Source organism: Pavona decussata, unplaced genomic scaffold (assembly GCF_977016875.1).
Source record: "Pavona decussata unplaced genomic scaffold, jaPavDecu1.1 SCAFFOLD_11, whole genome shotgun sequence".
NCBI classification, from domain to species: domain Eukaryota; kingdom Metazoa; phylum Cnidaria; class Anthozoa; order Scleractinia; family Agariciidae; genus Pavona; species Pavona decussata.
In genome coordinates this window covers 3,511,929-3,529,655 of record NW_028145434.1, presented here as the reverse complement: position 1 = coordinate 3,529,655, position 17,727 = coordinate 3,511,929, and the positions used below count along the sequence as shown (strand labels likewise).

Below are 17,727 nucleotides of genomic sequence, written 5' to 3'. Positions count from 1 at the left end.
TGACATTATTTGGTGTTTGTATATATAGGACTGCAATAATTCTTATGTCTTATGTATTAATGAAGAATCAATCAGTCGAATTTTTACTTTGCTAATTAGCTTTTCAGTTAATACAGATATAGTTGTATGCGTATTCATTATAAATCTGTAACTGTTGATCAAAAATCATAATAAACGTGCTTTTTAAGTGTCTCGAATGCGTCATGAAAGGTGCCCAGTAATAGTAATAGTAACTTTGTTTGCAGTGGTCGCCCAGTCTCCCAATCCAGATGCTCGTGTAAAATCGCTCGACTAAGAACTATATCTTGATCTATACAACAATCACAGTATCGCACCTGATTAAAACCAACTCTTTTAGCGAAACGTAATTGCTTAAGATGCATAAACTTGGCCGGGAATTCGCTTTTGAATTGCAGCTTTCGTGCAACTGGTACACTTGTTTGTCGATGAAACTGTCATTTAAAATTTTGTCAGGTCGGAAGTGGCCTTGTTGTGGTTTCGTTAACTGATGAGAGTTTTTGTATGATTTAATTGAAGTTAAAAGAAAAACGTCGTCAACGGGTATGCTCGAGTCCTCTCGAGCTTCGGATTCGGGCTTTTCGTAGTCTGGTGGGCCATAGATGAAGTATAGATTATTTTATGAAAAATGCCTTCAATCCCTAAGGGAGTGGATCCTTGAATTCAGTCTTCATGAACCAGTAGGTTGTTTCATCTAGCTTCTGTGGCTTAATAAAAAGGTCATTCAAAGTCCATCTTCATCTTTTGGCAGCCTGCAAATTAGAAGGATTTCTTATCTGTTAATTTATACAAAACAACAACAACAACAACAACAACAACAACAAAATTCCAAGAGAATAGGAGTTTGTCATAAGGGGACGCAGATGGTTGGGCACACTCCAGAGGCCTAATATACAAGTAAGACGTTTTATCTTTATTCCAGATGTATTCCGTGTTGAGGTTCTTTTTGGTTCAACCACTTCCACCACACGGGTACAAATTATATATATCTTGCCTGACTGAAAAATGTACGCATTTGTAAATCCCAGGTGACCTGTTGAAAGTCTTTGGGGCACCATCGAGAGCATTAAAGTACTCACAACTGTGCCATCTCTAGATCTGCCTTATTTTCTGTAAGTTAAGGTTTCCGTTTCTCCAGAATGTTTGTAATTTGCTGTAATTTTTTCTTTGTCTTGTCCCGCCTCGACTAGCTTTGTGGCTATTTGCGGGACAAGCCCTTTATATAATCTAAATCTGTAAATAAATTGTTGTTGTTGTTGTTGTTGTTATCTCTCTGCTCCCCCACGGAGTGAAATTGTTTTGAAAACTCACTATAATTATATATATCTTGCCTTACTGAAAAATGTACGCATTTGTAAATCCCAGGTGACCTGTTGAAAGTCTCTGGGGCACCATCGAGAGCATTAAAGTACTCACAACTGTGCCATCTCTCCGCTCCCCCGCGGAGTGAAATTGTTTGAGAACTCACTATAACGTTGTCATTGTAAAAAGTAATACTAATAATAAATAGAGCGGTTTTCAACTGAGTGTCATAAAATTAAAACCAAAGTAATTACTCTGGCTAATCCAACAGATGTAGACAACACAACGAGCCAAACATAAGGGACTGTGCAATAATTATCAGGAGGGGGGGGGGGGGGGCTGAAAAACGAGAGGGGGGGCATTACCTAAAATTGCTGCCAAGATAGGGGGGGGGGGGGGCCTCAAAGTAAAATCACTCATTTGACAGAGGGGGGGGGCCTTAAGTTTTATTCGAAATGTAAATAAAGTTAAACGCAATAACAGATTCTCAATACAGGCCTCATGATAGACTGTAACAAATATCAATAAAAACAGCTGTTAAACGATAATTGAAAAAATTCCATCAAAATATAAAGATAACTGATTAATTTTAACCCTTCTTCTATTTAATTAAGCTGACCCTATGTGAAGCAAAAATTATGCACTTGTTTTTCAGCATCCCCCGTAAAACAATGGGAATCAAACAGATCTCGTAGACAGGCTTTGTCGGTTTTTGATGTGAATAAAAGTAAAATTTCTTCATCGACTGAATCGATTTGCTGAATTCCATACATCTCTGGCTCATAACAAAGCTATCCAGTGATTCCGAATGCGACTCTGATTCTCACACAAGCACTTCCGACGGGGTGCGACGTTATTTTTAACATAACAGAGGGGGGCTTAGAACTAATTTTTTTGTTTTGGAGAGGGGGTCCTGTCTACGTTTTTGCTAGATAACTCTGGTTTTTCAGCCCCCCCCCCCCCCCCTCCTGATAATTATTGCACAGTCCCTTTAAATTCGAAGCAAATACATGTAACTGGCCCCAAGCGTGGGAAAAGTCGTGCAAGGAAAACACGATTGGTTTTGGTTTGGATTCCCACTGGTTGAGAAAGTGGCGCGAGTTTTGTTAACCAATCACAGAGCGTAGTAATCCAAAACCAAAGCAAACGCGAAATTACTTTCGACACGCAATTGAAAACCGCTCTATAAAAAAATAAATAAATAAATAAATAAATAGATAAAAAAATTAATTAATAATTAATTACCTGACATTGAACATCTTGAGCATAACCTATTCTAGTATGAAGCGCCTTTTTCTGTGACAACCAATGCCAAACCGAGCGTGGAGATATTGAGTGCGGTAAGCGCCGCCGGGCCTTGATGATAAGAAATGACAGTTAATTAACTGATAAGATTAGCTCTGGACAGAGAATTAACAATATCGTATTTTTTTTTCGATTGGTTCTTCTGTCACCCTTCCGATTGAACAGCGTCAACATCAAGTGTACCCAACCGCTGCATTTTTTCACCGAAGGCAACAAGGACCACTGCAACGAGGACGTCAGCAAACACAAGTTTTAATTGGCAAACCACTGGCACTTCACGTGTACGTCCACTTACGTGCATTTTTTTGTCGCCCTCTGCAAAACAACGACGTTGGATGACCAAATTCGAGGTTTTATGCGGAACGTGAACACACGGCGGTGTATTTTATCATCTTTTCTCTTTCTGAACTTGAAATCGCCTCTGCGATTTCTGCCTTTGGATAGTTCAGTTCCAATACACAAATTAAAGGACTTGGAAATATCGCAGGTCAGTTCACATGAGTTCAGAGAACGCAAATTTTAATACTGAGTTTTTAGGATACGTTTTCGATAGCGTCGTCGTCTTCACTGCTTTTAAAAGGTCCATAATAAACAAATGATCGATTATGCATTGTTTTCTGTAAATGTTTTGTTATCAGTTATCGATCACTTGGCCAGAATTGAATCCTGCTCATTACATGTCATTAATTGGTAATCCTGTGTCGGTATCATCCGGGACTTTCAAAAATAGAGGCCTGGTTACCGCCCTCTCCCCTCGGCGTTCAGCGTTGTCAGTTTTGGCGTTGGAAAATCCAACCCCATCCGCTCTCGCTGTGGTGTTATTTAAAAGCAGGAAAAGGAATTAGGGGAAGTTATACACCTTGTTTTTAGATGAACAGTTCTTGAGATGATAATTGATTTACAAGTAAAGAAACTGACATGGCATCCATCGTAGCGCAAAATCCTCTTCCTAGCCAAAGTCTTCAGCTGGTTTCATTATTATAAAGTTAACTTAGTGAAATTAAGACTACTATTTTAAAAGAGTGGCAAGATTTCCGCTGACAGCTCCGGACATTAATTATGATGTATACATTTTCCGACTCAAACTCGATTTCTGCTCGCTGTTTTTGTTATAGAGTTAGTATGACAGTGATGCGTTTATAAGAAATGCACGAGGCTGTGTGCAATTCTTTTCAAAACTGTTGGTAGATAAAATTGGACATGCCAGTGACAATTATCTTTGCTCAACAGTTAGTGTTATCGCGGACAGAACACAATCCGAAGATCCTTGAAGACCGTAAAGGGTTTCAGTCCCCCCTATAATGGACGAGATGCTCCGCCCGAAAGGCCTAGCTTTCTCAGGCTGGAAGTATAGAAAACTGTATATAAAACGGTCACCTTTCTCTGAAAAAATGGTATATTAAGCGTAAGGATAATGGATTGCGAAGCACAGCCTCCCTGTATAAAAATTTATTGAGTACCCTCCCCCCCACCCTCCCGAGACACACACCTAGTCTCAGCTTACGGCTTACATCAGCGTGACAAATTGAGGAATCACATAGTTCGTTATTACTGCTTTGATTTTCATTCTGTTTTCGTTATTTTCTTGCTGCTTTTTCAGTGTATTTTTAACACTCTAAGCCTTTAATTCAAAATTATGGAGGTTTTGGTGGTACAGTAATGTTTTAAAATGTTTGAGCTGACATTTCTAACAAAATAATAATAATAATAATAATAATAATAATAATAATAATAATAATAATAATAATAATAATAATAATAATAACCTTCATTTGCCCACGACAGTGTTTATAGCACAAGTGCTACTGGGGCAAAGCATTAAACTTAACAAAGAAATAATGTAAATTGGCAGAATGCAGGCAAACTATAAACTGTAAACTGGCAGAATGCAGGCAACAGACCAGCTGGCTGTTTACAAGTGTAGCCGAGGAGGTGAACTCAGGGTTACTGAGAAACTCTAGCTAGCGGTCAGAGTGGGACTTGAGCCTGGGACCTCCAGATTTCAAGTCCGGCGCCCTAACCACTAGACTACGCTTCCTACAACATATGCGACATAATATTAAACACCTCAAAATCTACAGCCATTATGGATTGGATGGAAGCATCCAGTCATTGTTAAACAATGGATGTAGTGACAGAGCAGAATGTGTGGCAATAAGCAGTATGCATTTGCCATTACAAAAATCCATTTACTGCTGTATTAAAAAACAGTTGTTGTAACATACCTCCCTGCACAGATGGGAAGTCTGAGTGATCATGCATGTAAACCCCTTTACTATGGTCAATCTTTGTGATACGCCCTGTGATAAATTTAACATACAAATATCAGAATGCATTTATTTCCTTGACAAAATAAATAAATTAATAAAGATGACTGGGGATGTGTTATCCCTTGTTACTTTGAAAATAATCATGCCTTTCCTTGCAATACTTGTTGTTAGGTGTCAAGTTCAATTTTCAATTACGCTATGGAAAGACTGGAAGGATTGAAACGGTTTACCCTTAGTAGCTTTGTTTTGTCGTCGCTACAATATTAGCAGGAGCGATGAGAAGTGGCTGTATTTACAGGCAAGTCCAAATCGTGGCGCTAAATTTTCGACTTGCCGCGGCTTGCCCTGGCAAAATTCGTCAGAGAATCTTACAGATCTTTGGGATCTTGTAAAATCCCACAGGATCGAGTAGGATCTTTATTGGGATCCTAAGTGGCGATAATGCCAGACGATCCGTACAACATTTTGTAGGATTCTGTAAAGTCCTACAGAATTGAGAATGATGTACTATTCAGTGTCAGTAAGTAACACAGGCATACTCGGAAAAAAATCCGAGTTCTGCTATCAGGAGTTGAACCTAAGACCTTCCGATTACTGGTTCAGATGCTCTAGCACTGAGCTACAGGAGAGCTGAGCTACATGAGAGCTACAGAATTCTTGGCAAATCCTACGTAAGTTTTTATAAGATCAGAATAGCAAGAGCCTTCAAACTCCTTCAAGATCCTTTAAGATCTTAGCAGGGAGGGTCTGTCCCGTTTAACCAAGAGCGACTGCCTCTGGCAGTTCAGTGATTGAGGATATTGAAGTCTGTAAATTCTGAATAGTAATGTGCCTTGCCTTACCCTTCGACTAGCGTTCCCTCCCATCATCTGACAAAATTGGAGAAGAGGAAGTAACTTCCTCCTCCCCTTTTTCGGTCCCAGGCTACGATTCGATCGACTTGGTAAATACTGAAGCGGCATGTGAGATGCATGTCGTGAGGTTAGCCAAGTGTGAAATCAGTAACAGGAAAAATATTGGCAGTCAAGGAACAAGATGGCTCGTGAGAAAGCTGTTTCATGTCTGAGTTTCCTCTGTTTGATTTGCTGTATCGTTGGAATCGAGTCCTGCGGCGAAAGGCACTGCCAGGTTGTAGTTATTGAAGGAGATTCAGCTTCTCATTTTCAATCGAAGGCTACTGAGGAAGGCGTAAGGCTTGTACATTTGGACTTCGCAATCTCTGATGAACTGTCTGATGGCAGCTACGAGCCATTGATCTCAAAAAACAGAATTCTTCCTTACAGATGGGCATGGGCTCGAAGTCTTACCGAACCCATGTTATCTTTGTCTTATGACTACGATGTTCTTTCTCTCGGCCTGTTGAACAATCAGGTCAGAGGTATGGTTGTGTCTCTAAAGGAAAATCCGAGCGGATGTCTGCAAGCTTTGAATTCTTCGTGCCAAGACATTGCGATAGCAAGAGCATTGTTGGATATAACAAGGGACGAGAACAAATCTCCGAATAGGAGGGACGATGTGGTTTGCGTTCGGGTTTTACAAGAATATTCTTTTGGCATTGGAGGAAGCTTTAAATATCAGTGCTGTGGGGAAGACAGACAGAACAATCGGAGCACGATTTATTGCAACCAGAGTGTCAAGGAGAGCGTGTGGCTTGCGCTCTTTAACGCCGTCCTGGCATTACTAGTAGTAGTCGTTTTCTTGTACTGGCCTCTAATTCTATGTGCGTTACCAGATTTCTTTGACGAGGAAGATGGTGTTATTGGACAGAGGATCCCAGTGGACGATCTAAGTCCGGTTACTGTGGAAACGATTGTTCGAACATTTGCCAAGAAACTGCCAACTTTAAATCACGGTTTTAATGTCAAGTTGATATTTCTGTGGTATTGTGTTATCCCTGTATTTCTCTATATTAAGGTAGCGTTATACTTTATAATCAAAAGCAGCTCTTTCGACGATGCTTCCAGAAAACTTCTTTTTCAAGTAGCAGAGTTTTACCTTTTTGTGTTTAGCTTGAACAAACCTCTTGTATACGTTCTTTTTATTGTACCTTTTTTTGTCATTCCAGGGTTGATTTTTCCCTGCTGGAGGCCGAACACCGAAACTGTTACAAAAAAGAAATGTCGTCTTTGCGGCTTTGAAGGACGTCTTTCTCCTAAAAAAGAAATACGTGAGCACATCCAGGTATTGCCAAAAATGATTTCAAATATTTTGGAACGCTGGTTAAGGTTTTTTCTAGACTTCTGGAGGGATTGTAACGAATTTTGGAAAAATAGCCAAAAACGGTTACGGGTACGTTCGTTGTCAGCATTCAGTTGTCAGCGTTCAATATTTGGCCACGCAATTAGCGTGTTATGGTCAGTTACGTCCGTCGCAATTATGGGTTCAACACTTGTGTTGGTAACTATTTTAATTTACCTACTTGCGTCAATTGCCTGCATTATAATATTTTGCCCTTATGTTTGCGTCATGATGATTACTTTGCGGTTTATTCGTAAACAAGTCATTTTCAAGGGTATCTTACTTACAGCGCTGTTTTATTATTCATCTCTTAGTGTGGGTATCGTTGCAATATTTTCCTGTCAGTTTGCGGTTCGATTGTTTGGTTTTGTCATCATGGGAGTAACTCTTAATACAGAATTTACGGTGCCTTATATAACGTTTGTCTTTGTTGTCGGAAGAAACGTTCATCTTTGCTATAGTAATTTGCAGAATAAGTATAAAGAGGTCAAAGAAATGATCTCAGAACAATGGAAAGAGGTAACAGATGAACAAGGTACCATTCCTAGGGAACTATTTCGATTTGTTTGCGATGAAAAAGATGTCCTTCCGTTTGCCAATGAAATATTTGTCATGCTTATGAACATAGTGTTCATAGTTATCTTTCTTATTGTTGCGCTAGCTGCTATCTTATTGTTTAAGTTGACATATAACTCATCGGCTGTTGTGTCCAGTATTGCGGTTTTCTTGAGCGGAAGAATATCGGAAGTGTTTTTCACTGGAGTCACAACAGGACAAAGGTTCAGTGGTTGGGAAAAACTTCGCAAGAGAGAAATGATTCTATCTGCAATTAGGGACTACAGGCGTCTACCAGAGACCCCCGAAACAAGCCTCAGAAGTCGAAATTTGGTAGACCCGTCTCCTTGTTGCCACTTGACAAATGTTTGAATATAGATTCTCAAACTCGATAATACTTAATGAGGAGAAAACAAAGGAAATCACTACCGTGAAGGAGGTTTGGAAATGTGATCTTAATTATCATAAAATTTTGTGAACTTTTGCTTCGAATTTCTCCAAGAATTATCAATAGTTTAATAAGCTATATCAAACGCTTGAAAGAGTGTTTCCTCATTTTTCCAAACACCTCGAAGCTGGTTAAAAAAAACTCGGCTGCGCCTCGTTTTTCCAACCTACTTCTCGGTGTTTGGAAGTCGGAGGAAACACTCTTCCTCGTGTTTGATCTATTACTTATGTAAGGTCTTTAGCCGGCAGAAAGAGATGTTTTCATCCATAACACGACTCCCTTGTCATAACAACATTGAGGGAGAGATCGAGCCATGTCAAGGGAAATATGTAAATCGTACTGGCCTCCTTTGTCGTCCCATTATTTGTGTGATTTTGTGGTAGCTTATATATTGTGACATATTTTAAAAGCATCTTCCAGGCTTAAGGGGGGAATACACCTAAATTTGAATGTAATTTGAAAAGTTTTTAAGAAGGGATCGGAGGAGAGAAAAATATTTTGGAACACTAACAGACAGTTGATACCCACGCAACCCAGGTTGCAAGTGGACTTAGTTGGTGTCCGTCTATTAATTATCAACTACAAATTCTAATTTAAAATTTCACTAAATCGTTAATATTTCTTATTTCTCTTAATTTTACCAATCCTTCTAGAAAAACTATCTCCTTCCAAATATACCCAAAAATCACCCAAACATTCACAAAACACCCCACAACATAGGTTCACGGGATAAGCGTAGAGTTTTTTGGTTGCTTGAAACATGAACGAGATATTTCCATTAAAGCCATGTCAAGTGGCGGAAAAATGGCGTTAAGGTTGAACCCCCCCCCCCCACCCCCCTTAAGACGAACATTTCAAGAAAATCGTTGATGTAATCGACATCAACCTAAAAGATGCCAAGAAATCCACGAGTTCAAGACTTGTACCAGAGTTGTGAATGAAAACAGTAATTTTATGACGTTATGGGACGTTAAAGCCATGTCAAGTGGCGGAAAAATGGCGTTTAGGTTGAACCCCCCCCCCCCCCCCCCCTTAAGACGAACATTTCCAGAAAATCCTTGATGTAATTGACATCAACTTAAAAGATGCCAAGAAATCCACGAGTTCAAGACTTCTACCAGAATTGTGAATGAAAACAGTAATTTTATGACGTTATGTAAGAGATAAATACCGAGAACGGAGGTATTAATCCATATACACCCCGAGGGCCGTAGGCCGGAGGGATGTATATGGATTAATACCGACGTTCGAGGTATTTATCTGACTTATTTCATGAAATTATTCCTTTGTTCAAGGGGACAAATGCCGGCTAATTAGTACCGTCACACTTAGGAGAACCTGATGTGTGCGTTTCTCGCAGTACTGCTAATGTAAATGAGGGATTTATCTGTATAAATCCCTCGTTTCAGTTAGTTTAATATTCATGAAGGATGTAAGTTAAATAAAGGATGTTGAATAACAAAAGAAAATGTGTGATTCATGAAATAAGGGACGTTAAAGCCATGTCAAGTGGCGGAAAAATGGCGTTTAGGTTGAATCCCCCCTTAAGCAAAGAGGGCTTTCGATTTATCTTACATCCTTACCCTTTTACATCTTTTTTAATTTTCGATAATTGATACCAATGCAAAAACCGTGTAAATAAAAATTGCCCTACTCATTAAAAAGGGATGTTGCTCTTTTCGACATTATTTAGTGTTTGCATATATAGGACTGCAATAATTCTTATGTCTTATGTGTTGATGAAGAATCAATCAGTCGAATTTTTACTTTGCTAATTAGCTTTTCAGTTAATACACATATAGTTATATGCGTATTCATTATAAATCTGTAACTGTTGATCAAAAATCATAAAAAACGTGCTTTTTAAGTGTCTCGAATGCGTCATGAAAGGTGCCCAGTAATAGTAATAGTAACTTTGTTTGAAGTTGAAAAACGTAGGCAGTGGTCGCCCAGTCTCCCAAGCCAGATGCTCGTGTAAAAACGCTCAGTCGGCTAAACACAGGTGTCCCAAGCTCACGTTTAGAGAAAGCGAAAAATTAATTATCTATTTATACACATATGCGTCACGGCTGTGTGAGTTGGAACGTGACCTTTCATCTTACGCGGTGTTAGGTTACATGAGAACCGTTGAGAATTTGAGCGCTTTATAAGACGTTGTATGGGGAATAAAATATCGTTCATTTAGAACGCTAAATACATTAAAATATCCTCATTTTTTACGTAAGATGATTAAAAAAACTCACCTCTTGTGTGTCCGTTGTGCTTTTTCGTTGTTTTCGCTGTTTTGGGCTTTTTATGCCACCACTGTTCTCTCCTTCATAAGACGGAGCTGTCAGTTTATGAAGGAGAGAACAGTGGTGGCATGAAAAGCCCAAAACAGCGAAAACAACGAAAAAGCACAACGGACACACAAGAGGTGAGTGTTTTTTAACATCTTACGTAAAAAATGAGGATATTTTAATGTATTTAGCGTTCTAAATGAACGATATTTTATTCCCCATACAACGTCTTATAAAGCGCTCAAATTCTCAACGGTTCTCATGTAACCTAACACCGCGTAAGATGAAAGGTCACGTTCCAACTCACACAGCCGTGACACATATGTGAATAAATAGATAATTCAGAGATAATTAATTTTTCGCTTTCTCTAAACGTGAGCTTGGGACGCCTGTGGGCTAAGAACTATATCTTGATCTCTACAACAAATACAGTATCGCACCTGATTAAAACTCACTTTATTAGCAAAACGTAATTGCTTAAGATGCATAAACTTGGCCGGGAATTGCAGCTTTCGTGGAACTGGTACACTGGTATGTCGATGAAACTGTCATTTAAAATTTGCGGGGTCGGTGCTATATAAAAATAAACCATGAAGTGGCCATGTTTTGGTTTCGTTAAACTGATGAGAGTTTTTGTATAATTTAATTGAAGTTAAAAGAAAAGCATCGTCTACGGCTGTGCTCGAGTCCTCTCGAGTTTCCGAGCCGGGCTTGTCATAGTCTTGTGGGCCATAGATGAAGTATAGATTATCTTATGAAAAATGCCTTCAATCCCTAAGGGAGTGGATCCTTGAATTCAGTCTTCATGAACCAGTAGGTTGTTTCATCTAGCTTCTGTGGGTCATTCAAAGTCCATCTTCATCTTTTGGCAGCCTGCAAATTAGAATGATTTCTTATCTGTTAATTTATACAAAACAACAACAACAACAACAAAAACAACAACAACAACAACAACAACAACAACAAAATTCCAAGAGAATAGGAGTTTGTCATAAGGGAACGCAGATGGTTGGTCACACTCCAGAGGCCTAATATACAAGTAAGACGTTTTATCTTTATTCCAGATGTATTCCGTGTTGAGGTTCTTTTTGGTTCCACCACCTCCACCATGCAGGTACAAATTGTATATATCTTGCCTGACTGAAAAATGTACGCATTTGTAAATCCCAGGTGGCCTGTTGAAAGTATCTGGGGCACCATCGAGAGCATTAAAGTACTCACAACTGTGCCATCTCTCTTTTGAGAACTGACTATAACGTTGTCATTGTAAAAAATAATACTAATAATAAATAGAGCGGTTTTCAACTGAGTGTCATAAAATTAAAACCAAAGTAATTACTCTGGCTAATCCAACAGATGTAGACAACGCAACGAGCCAAACAGAATTCGAAGGAAATACATGTAACTGGCCCCAAGCCTAAAAAGCACGATTGGTTTTGGTTTGGATTCCCACTGGTTGAGAAAGTGACGCGAGTTTGGTAAACCAATAACAGAGCGTAGTAATGCAAAGCCAAAGCAAACGCGAAATTACTTTCGACACCCAATAATAAATAAATTACCTGACATTGAACATCTTGAGCATAACCTCTTCTAGTATGGAGCGCCTTTTTCTGTGACCACCAATGCCAAACCGAGCGTGGAGATATTGAGTGCGGTAAGCACCGCCGGGCCCTTATGATAAGAAATGACAGTTAACTGATAAGATTAGCTCTGGACAGAGAATTAACAATAAAATTTTGCAAGATCAAGGAACGGAAGTTATGTCACTAAATGAAATTAAATCAAACTCCACATTCGATCCCTTCTGTAATCTGTCCGTATTTTTTTTTCGATTGTCTCTTCTGTCACCCTTCCGATTGAACAGCGTCAACATCAAGTGTACCCAACCGCTGCATTTTTTCACCGTAAGCAACGAGGACGACTGCAACGAGGACGTCAGCAAACACTAGTTTTAATTGGCAAACCACTGGCACTTCACGTGCATTTTTTTGTCGCCCTCTACAAAACAACGACGTTGGATGACCAAATTCGAGGTTTTATGCAGAATGTGAACACACGGCGGTGTATTTTATCATCTTTTTTCTTTCTGAACTTGAAATTGCCTCTGCGATTTCTGCCTTTGGATAGTTCAGTCCCAATACACAAATTAAAGGAGTTGGAAATATCGCAGGTCAGTTCACATGAGTTCAGAGAACGCGAATTTTAATACTGAGTTCAGTTTTAGGATACGTTTTTGATGGCGTCGTCGTCTTCACTGCTTTTAGAAGGTCCATAATAAACAAATGATCGATTATGCATTGTTTTCTGTAATTGTTTTGTTATCAGTTATCGATCACTTAGCCAGAATTGAATCCTGCTCATTACATGTCATTAATTGGTAATCCTGTGTCGGTATCATCCGGGACTTTCAAAAATAGAGGCCTGGTTACCGCCCTCTCCTCCCGGCGTTCAACGTAGAACGCAGAACGTGTTGTTAGTTTTGGCGTTGGAAAATCCAACCCCATCCGCTCTCGCTGTGGTGTTATTCAAAAGCAGGAAAAGGAAGTAAGGTAAGTTATACACCTTGTTTTTAAATGAACAGTTCTTGAGATGATAATTGATTTATAAGTAAAGAAACTGACATGGCTTCCATCGTAGCGCAAAATCCTCTTCCTAGCCAAAGTCTTCAGCTGGTTTCATTATTATAAAGTTTACTTAGTGAAATTAAGACTACTATTTTAAAAGAGTGGCAAGATTTCCGCTGACAGCTCCGGACATTAATTATGATGTATACATTTTCCGACTCAAACTCGATTTCTGCTCGCTGTTTTTGTTATAGAGTTAGTATGACAGTGATGCGTTTATAAGAAATGCACGAGGCTGTGTGCAATTCTTTTCAAAACTGTTGGTAGATAAAATTGAACATGCCAGTGACAATTATCTTTGCTCAACAATTAGTGTTAACACTGACAGAACACAATCTGAAGACCCTTGAAGACCGTAAAGGGTTTCAGTCCCCCCTATGATGGACGAGATGCTCCGCCCGAAAGGCGTGGCTTTCTCAGGCTGGAAGTATAGAAAACTGGTAGGGGTTTCAGGAGCTGAAGTATAGAAAAGGTTATGGAAAACTGTCATTAGATGCATTATTTCTACTGTAGCTATATAAAAGGGTAACCTTTCTGTGAAAAAAATGGTATATTTTGTGTAAGGGTTTGGACTGCGAAGCAGAGCCTCCCTGTATAAAACTTTGTTGAGCACCCCCCCCCCCCCCCCCCGAGACACACACCTGGTCTCAGCTTGCAGCTTACATCAGCGTGACAAATTGAGGAATCACATAGTTGTTTGTTACTGCTTTGATATTCATTTAGTTTTCGTTATTTTCTTCCTGCTTTTTCAGTGTATTTTTAACACTCTAAGCCTTTAATTCAAATGAATGTTATGGTGGTACCGTAACGTTTTAAAATGTTTGAGCTGACATTTTCAACAAAATAAAAATGATAATGATAATGATAATGATAATGATAATGATAATGATAATGATAATGATAATGATAATGATAATGATAATGATAATAATAATAACCTTCATTTGCCCACGGCAGTGTTTATAGCACAATTCCTACTGGGGCCAAGCATAATGTAAATTGAATATAACATAGTTAAAAATCCCAACTGGCAGAATGCAGGCAGCAGGGCAGCTGGCTGTTTACAATTGCAGCTGAGGAGTTGAACTCGTGGGTACTGAGAAACAACTCCAGCTAGCAGTTAGAGTGGGACTTGAACCTGGGACCTCCAGATTTCAAGTCCGGCGCCCTAACCACTCGACTACGCTACCTACAACATATGCGACATAATATTAAACACCTCAAAATCTGCAGCCATTATGGATTGGATGCAAGCATCCGGTTATTGTTAAATAATGGATGTAGTGACAGAGCAGAATGTGTGGCAATAAGCAGTATGCATTTGCCATTTAAAAAATCCATTTACTGCTGCATTAACAGTTATTGTAACATACCTCCCTGCACAGATGGGAAGTCTGGGTGATCGTGCATGTAAACCCCTTTACTATGGTCAATCTTTGGGATACGCCCTGTAATAAATTTAACATACAAATATCAGAATGCGTTCATTTCCTTGACAAAATAAATAAATTAATAAAGGTGACAGGGGATGTGTTATCCCTTGTTATTTTGAAAATAATCATGCCTTTTCCTTCAATACTTAAACTCAGGACTGTAATGATGTTTAATTGTTTTTCTAAGGGGAAATAGCCATGGGAGGTAGTGGTTGTGGTGGTGGTGGGGGGGGGGGGAGGGGTTTAGGTCGTGTCATTGATTTTCTATTGGGATATTGCGAATTATGTAAATGATCAGAGATACACATTTTCAAATGACTGTGGCTCGTGAGCCTGTTGCCCACCTTCAATTTGTTTATGAAGGAACTCCCCTAACACAAAAAAAGCACAGCACTAACACCAGATTTACAGGGAGTTCAAACTAGTGATGCTTCTAGTGCTCTTATTCCTCCATATTTTGACCAAAAGAGGCTACCCCTTAAGAGGTTACGTTTTCAGGCAGTGGTTAATCAGAAGAGAACGGATCTCTGTTGAAGAGCATATTAGTAAGATACATATAGGTGGTTTACATTGCCGCCATATTGGTGTACAAAACAAAAGAAAATTTGTTCATATAGTTTGCATGAAAATGGAAGTTACGTTCCTGTACACCAACGTGGCCGCCATGACGTCACATGCAAACCATCAATTGATCTGAAGCATCTAAAACAGATTTAAAAAGAAATTACTCATACACAATCCCGTATTCTTAATGAATTGTAATGGTCCCTGAGAATTCTTTGCAGGTGGCCTTCCAGAGCATTTGTAAGGCTTCGCTATCAATAAGTAAGTGCCTATGTCATTTATCTTATGCTTCTCGGTTACTGAGAGAAGTGCGAAAGATAAAACCACAATAACCGGAGACGTTGGGAAAATTTTACTATGTAAATAAATTTTATGTTTTTCTTAAAAGATTAACTTTTAGCTGGTTTTATCGGCATGTTGTTAAATTCTCCACTGCGACGCTCTGTTGCTATTGCTGAGCAACAGTTTACATTATAGGTCCATTGTGACCACATCTGATTGTCTTCTTATGAGAGGATTAATAGTTAGTGTTTTTATGGCTGGTACCACAAACATTTTCTGTTTGTTTTGAAGGTATAAAAATTGAATGTTGACTTTAGTATCTACCCACGGAAGGTGTCTGTTGGTGAACGTTTGACCTGATATTTGTACCGATCAGTTCTTACACCGTTAGTTTTAGTGAACCGGAAAAACGATACATGTTACCCTTAAGCTGGTGATCGCTATCGATTGCAGCGCTCTTTCCTGAACTACTAGACGGATCCTGTTGTTGACTATGTTGCTCAGCTTTCTGTAGCTTCCCTCCTGTAATGTAAACAGAACACACACAAAATCGCCTGGTGAGCAACCGCTGATCATAGAGCATGAGGATTCTGGGTACGAGATCATTGGGCCAATGATGCACCAGTCTGTTATTGATTATACGAAGTTTAGCTATGATTTTAAGTTATGTCATTCAGTTTTAAAGCAATTATATTTGCAGGAAACATTGCAACTGAGTTTTGAGTCAGACAGAAATGAGGTTCTCCAGCAGTTGTCAAAAGGCCAATCGTTTTCAATCTTTGGTTAATTGCCAACAGAACTCTCCATGGCCAACCGCTGACCTGAAGGGATGAGGACTCTGATTTGTATTGTTGGTGTTTGGATTGCATCACCTGCCACCTAATAAATTAGAGGTGTTCATGGTGGTGCCTGTTATGCTAATCGAACAGTCAAGGGAAAACGCGTTTTTGATAAATTTACATGTTATATTAATATACAAAGTAGCTTGCCTTAAGGAAAAAATCCGATATTGTTCTTACCTGAACTGACTGCCGGGTAACACAAAGAAATCACAACCAGCAGGAAAATAAATCTGAACAACATCTAGGGATGACAAGGAAATAAATTCAGTTTATTGAGAGTGTTAACTTTATCTGAACCTCTCTTATTCGTTCACCGATAATAAGTAATCAGTTTCAGAACCTACCCTCCCTACACTGAGTTTCCCTCCGAAATGAGACTTAAGCTACTCGGCAAAAACGTGTGATCGCTTTTAGTCGGCTTCAAAATTAATCATTATTAAAAAGTGTGCAATTTCAGCGGTACATATAAAGGTGTAGAAGAAAGATTCCCTTCCTATAAAGTAAGACTGACTCAAATGTACTCTCTAAACAAGGTAAAATTTGGTACTTGTGAACCTTTATCGGTTGCCTAATTCTTGTAATATTCCTTCATTCCTTTGTGTGTTACAGTTAGTCTTAAACTTTTAGAGTCTTTCCTTCCTCGGCGCCTTTGAGACATTTCTTTGTCGCACAAGTTGCCCCCAACCGTTCCCACCCAGGAGTTCGTGGGTTAAAATCTCGAGTGGGACCGTCCGTAGACGAAAATGAAACTTTTAAAATTTGACGTTGTCGCATTTTGGAATCAGTTTTGAAATTTCTTCAGTACAATGACAGCAATCTTCCAAAATCGACGTTTTCCTCTACTAGAGATTATCCAATAAGAGGTAAAAGAGGTACAGGTGCCGGAAAGGGGCAAAGACTTAGTGCAAACGAAGCCTTATAGAGCATCTTATAGGGGACGTTTGCTTATATCTCACTGAGGCGTAAAAACAGTAAACAAATCTGATCTAAACCGTCAAAAGGCTCAGTGGGACGTATTAGGGTTTTTGAGCTTATCGAGAAGAAAGGAAATCAGCAAGGCGAGGAAATAATTATCTTCCCATTAACGGTATCTATTTCATTCGATTTAGTATATATATCATATTTTCTCTTTATCGACCGGCAGCAAACATAGAAAATTAATCAGTTAAAGAGCAAAGCGATACTCACAATTTAAGCTTCAGGGTGTCACAGTAATATTAAACTTAGAGTTGTTTCCTTTGCCGATGTCCAACGGTAAAATTTAAATCTCGACCACAAATCTTTTGTCGTGTACGTGCAAGGCAAGAGACATTAATAGCAGGATTCAACTGGAGAAAATAATTAATTCTTTTGGTCTCCCAGCTGGAATTGACTGAATTATTAATACTTTATTTTTTTTCTTAGTCTTTTTACCAAATGACGGAACGATTTCATCAAAACGAGGAGCTGAACGCTGCCAATAAAATGATGTGAATCCTGTGCTAAATTGTTTAGGAATAACATCTTTACATCTGACATGGATTCCTAATTCGCCCTTTTTCTAGGTGGCAAATATTCATGCGCTGAA

At 39.1% G+C, this 17,727-nt stretch overlaps 2 protein-coding genes across 3 annotated transcripts; one reads left to right on the top strand and one right to left on the bottom strand.

Moving 5' to 3' along the window:
* Nucleotides 1–484: 484 nt before the first annotated feature.
* LOC146488263 (uncharacterized) lies at nucleotides 485–17,489 on the bottom strand. 2 transcript variants are annotated; one of them, XM_085122592.1, is made up of 6 exons: nucleotides 17,349–17,489; nucleotides 16,338–16,401; nucleotides 15,742–15,840; nucleotides 14,413–14,487; nucleotides 11,975–12,086; nucleotides 485–770 (listed from the first exon to the last, which is right to left on the bottom strand). In XM_085122592.1, exons 2-6 carry the CDS (start codon nucleotides 16,399–16,401, stop codon nucleotides 743–745), a joined length of 378 nt encoding a protein of 125 aa, XP_084978718.1. In that variant the 5' UTR covers nucleotides 17,349–17,489; the 3' UTR covers nucleotides 485–742. The 2 variants fall into 2 exon arrangements, with proteins under 2 accessions (XP_084978718.1, XP_084978710.1); XM_085122584.1 differs by lacking the exon at nucleotides 485–770 and adding an exon at nucleotides 10,855–11,288.
* Nucleotides 5,577–7,994, top strand: LOC146488264 (uncharacterized). The gene is made up of 2 exons (XM_085120092.1): nucleotides 5,577–7,062; nucleotides 7,847–7,994. The coding sequence occupies exons 1-2, from the start codon at nucleotides 5,931–5,933 to the stop codon at nucleotides 7,861–7,863; spliced, it is 1,149 nt and encodes a 382-aa protein (XP_084976218.1). The 5' UTR covers nucleotides 5,577–5,930; the 3' UTR covers nucleotides 7,864–7,994.
* Nucleotides 17,490–17,727: the final 238 nt, after the last annotated feature.